The sequence below is a fragment of the Penaeus vannamei genome, chromosome 15, assembly GCF_042767895.1.
Source record: "Penaeus vannamei isolate JL-2024 chromosome 15, ASM4276789v1, whole genome shotgun sequence".
NCBI lineage: Eukaryota > Metazoa > Arthropoda > Malacostraca > Decapoda > Penaeidae > Penaeus > Penaeus vannamei.
Window position 1 is genome coordinate 27,454,146 of NC_091563.1, and position 3,817 is coordinate 27,457,962.

Genomic DNA, 3,817 nt, shown 5'->3' on the forward strand with positions numbered 1-3,817 from the left:
ATGGAAAGAGAGAGAGAGAGAGAGAGAAAGAGATGGAAAGAGAGAGAGAGAGAGAGAAAGAGAGAGAGAGAGAGAGAGAGAGAGAAAGAGAGAGAGAGAGAGAGAGAGAGAGAGAGAGAGAGAGAGAGAGAGAGAGGGAGAGAGAGAGAGAGAAAGAGAGAGAGAGAGAAAGAGAGAGACAGACAGACAGACAAACAGACAGATATACAGACATACATCCAAGCATGGAGATAAAGAAAAAGAAAAAGAATGAGAGACAGATAGAGAGAGATAGACAGAGATAGACAGAGAGAAAAGAGATAAGCAGCAGAAACAGGTTTGTCACAGAGCAGAACCAATAAAGAATGTTCAGATATGCAGATGAGATCATGCGATAGGTCGATTGGCATTTACATACAGTCAGCTCCGACATAAACCTTTTTTTGTTGTTGAATAATAGGCTGATATGCAACTGACGAAGACTATAAATTCATAACGAAATTTGACCGAGGAAGATTTAACCTATTTTTTTAAATTTTCGTTTTTATTTTCCTTTCTCCCTCTCCTTCTCTCTCTCTCTCTCTCTCTGTCTTTCTCTCTCTCTCTCTCTCTCTCTCTCTCTCTCTCTCTCTCTCTCTCTCTCTCTCTCTCTCTCTCTCTCTCTCTCTCTCTCTCTCTCTCTCTCTTTATTTTGTTGTATTTCTTTCTTTCTTTTTCCTTTGATCTTTTATCTTTTTTGTTGTATTTCTTTCATTTGTGTTTTCTTCTTCTGCTGTTTGTTTGTCTATTTAATTTGTCTTTTTGCCCTTTCTAGTTTATTTTTGTGCTATTTCTTCTTCTTTTCTGTCATCTTCTAATATGTTTCCTTTCTTTTCTTCTTATTCTTCCTCATTATCTGTTCTCTTCCCCTTTCTCGTCGTATATCCTGTACATTTATTTTTTTCTACCTTTTCTTTCTTCTCTACCCACTCGCCTTCCTATTAATTCCTTTTTATCCTGCTTTTCCTTCTCATTTCTCCTCCCCCTTCCCTTCCTACTCCTATTCATCATCCTCATCTCTTTCTTCTTCTCCTCCTCCCCCTCCTCCTTCTTCTTTTTCTTCCTCTTGTTCTCCTTTTTTCTTCTCTTTCTTCTTCTTCATTTTCTTCTTCTTCTCCTCCTCCTCCTTCTTCTTCTTATTATTATTATTGTTATAATAATCATTATCATTATTGTTATTATTATCATTATTATTATTATTATCCTTCTTCTTCTTCTTCTTCTCTTTCTCCTCCTCCATCCTCTTCTTCTTCTTCTTTTCCTTCTACTTATTATTTTTATCATTATTATTATCATTATCATTATCATCATTATGTTCCTTCTTTTTATTCTTCTTCATCCCTTCATCTATACTTTCTCCCTCAAATATCTTCTCATTCTCCTCCCTATGTCTTCCATTCTTCCTCTCTTTCCTTCTTTACCGTTAGGCCATTCATCCTTAACCCACTTCACTTATTCAATTATGCTTACTCCCTCTTTCGTCATAAAAAATCGTTTTCTTTGTTGCTTATTTATTATCATCTTCTCTTTCGCTTTTCTCCTTTTATCAACAATACACCATTTTTTTTTTTTTGCTCGTTTTATACTTATCATTATTTTCTCTTATCCCCTCTTTCTTCCATCATCAAAAGATCATTTCCATTCCTTATTTCATGCATCTTTTTATAGTTTTATTCTTACTTCTCTTCCTCACTTCTTATCGTCTTCTGTCTTTGCTACCTCCCCTCCTTTCACCGCCATCTTTCTTCACTAGGTACTTATTATCTTCTGTATCTCTTTCTCTATTGATTACCAAAGCCTCTTTAGTTCCCTTTCATTGCGAAATCCTCTTCGCCTCCTTCTGCCCTTCCATGCTCTGTTTCATCATCGAATCTTCTTCACTTCTCTAACTCCTCCTCCTCTCCACGCCCCCTTTCATCACCAAATCTTACCTAACCCCTCCCTCTTTCCACGCCCCCTTTCTACGCCAAGTCCTCCCAAATTCCTCCGACTTTCCACGCCCATTTTCATCCCCAAATCCTCCTCCTCCTCCCTTTCCCCGCCCCTTTTTCCTCACCACAGCTTCCTTAATCCCCTCCCCCCCTTTCCACATCCCTTTTCATCACCACAGTGTCCTTAACTCCTCCCACTTTCCACGCCCCTTTTCATCACCCAAACACCACCCCCTTTCCTCACTGTATTTACGTATCACCACCATTTTTCCCTTCCCCTCAAGACCCTTAGATGGAGCGTCTTAAAACATTCACAAAATGCTTCTTCCCATTGTGTTATGTCGTCGCTTGGCTCGTATTTCTCTCCTTTATTGTCCATTCTTGTCTTCTTCCTTTTTTCTCTGTTCATTTCTTTGTTTTTCATTTACTTTCTCCTTCGTCAGTGTGCCATTGTGAATATGGAGGAGGGAGAGGGGGAAGGAAGGAGAGAAATAGCGGGTGAGAGGGAGAGAGAGGGAGATAAAAGAGAGAGGGAGGGAGATGTGGATGGAAAGGGAGGAAGGGAGATACAAGGAGGTCGGAAAGGCGGGCTAAAAGGAGGAAAAGGTCGATAGATTGATAGAGGGATAGATAGACAGACATACAGACAGACAGATAGATAGACAGCTAAATAGATAGATAGATAGATAGATAGATAGAGAGGCAGCAAGACAGACAAAGAGGATGAAAAAAGTTTATTTTAAACCAAAACAACTGAAGAGAGAGATAAATGCCGAAACAAAAGTCAAATAATCACAATAATGACGAATAAGAATGAATAAAATAAGTGATTCCAAGAATGAAAATATTAGGATTGAGAGACCTAAAAAGGAAGAGAGAAAGTGAAAAGAAGTGAAAACGAAAGGAAAATCCTGGTGAACGTCTGGTTTCTGACATGACTTGTTTAGTGTAGTCCCTCTCCATGGTAATAGAGTGTTAAATAAATGAAATGAAAAGAAAACACAGTTATGGATATTGACACAAAACGGAAAATATGCATAGGTAGATGGAGACTGATTGAGAATAGAGATAAGATAAAAAGATATGTATATTTTATAGAATTTTATTATCTTATCTTCTTCATCTTAATGATATCGACAAATTGATAAACAAAGAAAAAAATAACATCCGCTGAGATGGCTACAATTAGATTAATGGAAACAGATGAGAAAATAATAGAAGCCGTTAATATCGTGAGAAGGAAAGAGCCTCTTCACCCCACCTCGAGCCAATCCCCCGTTTTCTTTGGTCTTTGCTCGCTCCCTCATTCTTCCTCTTCGACCCCCTCTGGCAATGACCATGCTGGGTCGAGGCAGAGTGACCTCCCGCCGCCTCTCCCCTAGCTTGACCTTGCCTGAGAGAGAGAGCACTTTCCCACTGGAGCGCCGATGGCTTCCCGCGGCGTGAGTATATATAGCAGGCGTCTTCCTCCTCCGGTATCACAGCTCCTCCAGCTCCGACGACACGATGAACCCGCTCTTCTTCGTCTTCCTTGGTAGGGGGCTCTTGGCTAAAGGGACGAGGGGGGAGGGTCCTAGTCTGAATGGTTGTTGGAGATAAATCGTAGATCTGATAGATTTGTTATTTATTTTTCTTTTTATCGATTTATTTTAAAGAGGGGATGTTACAAATAGTGTTGTCTTTGTCTTCATTTGCGCTGGAATATTATGGAGAGGTTTGTTGTAATTTTTTCACTTATTTTTATCTTCGCAGCGGCCGTGGCGCAGGCCAACCGTCTTCCAGGCGGCGCACCATCATCCGGCTACGGCGCCCCTCCTCCTCCTCCTCCCTCTAACGGCAACGGCTACTCCTACGGCGCCCCGGATCTC

The 3,817-nt window shown here is 40.3% G+C and overlaps 1 protein-coding gene across 1 annotated transcript in view; it reads left to right on the forward strand.

The window, feature by feature from the left end:
• The first annotated feature begins 3,424 nt into the window (after positions 1-3,424).
• Positions 3,425-3,817, forward strand: part of LOC113804287 (transcription elongation regulator 1) — a 1,158-nt gene continuing 765 nt past the window's right edge. Inside the window, exons 1-2 of the mRNA XM_027355151.2 lie at positions 3,425-3,483; positions 3,702-3,817. The exon at positions 3,702-3,817 is cut by the window's right edge and continues 765 nt beyond it. Coding sequence (XP_027210952.1) covers positions 3,456-3,483; positions 3,702-3,817 — 144 coding nt within the window. The 5' untranslated portion in view covers positions 3,425-3,455. The remainder of the gene's footprint in view (positions 3,484-3,701) is intronic.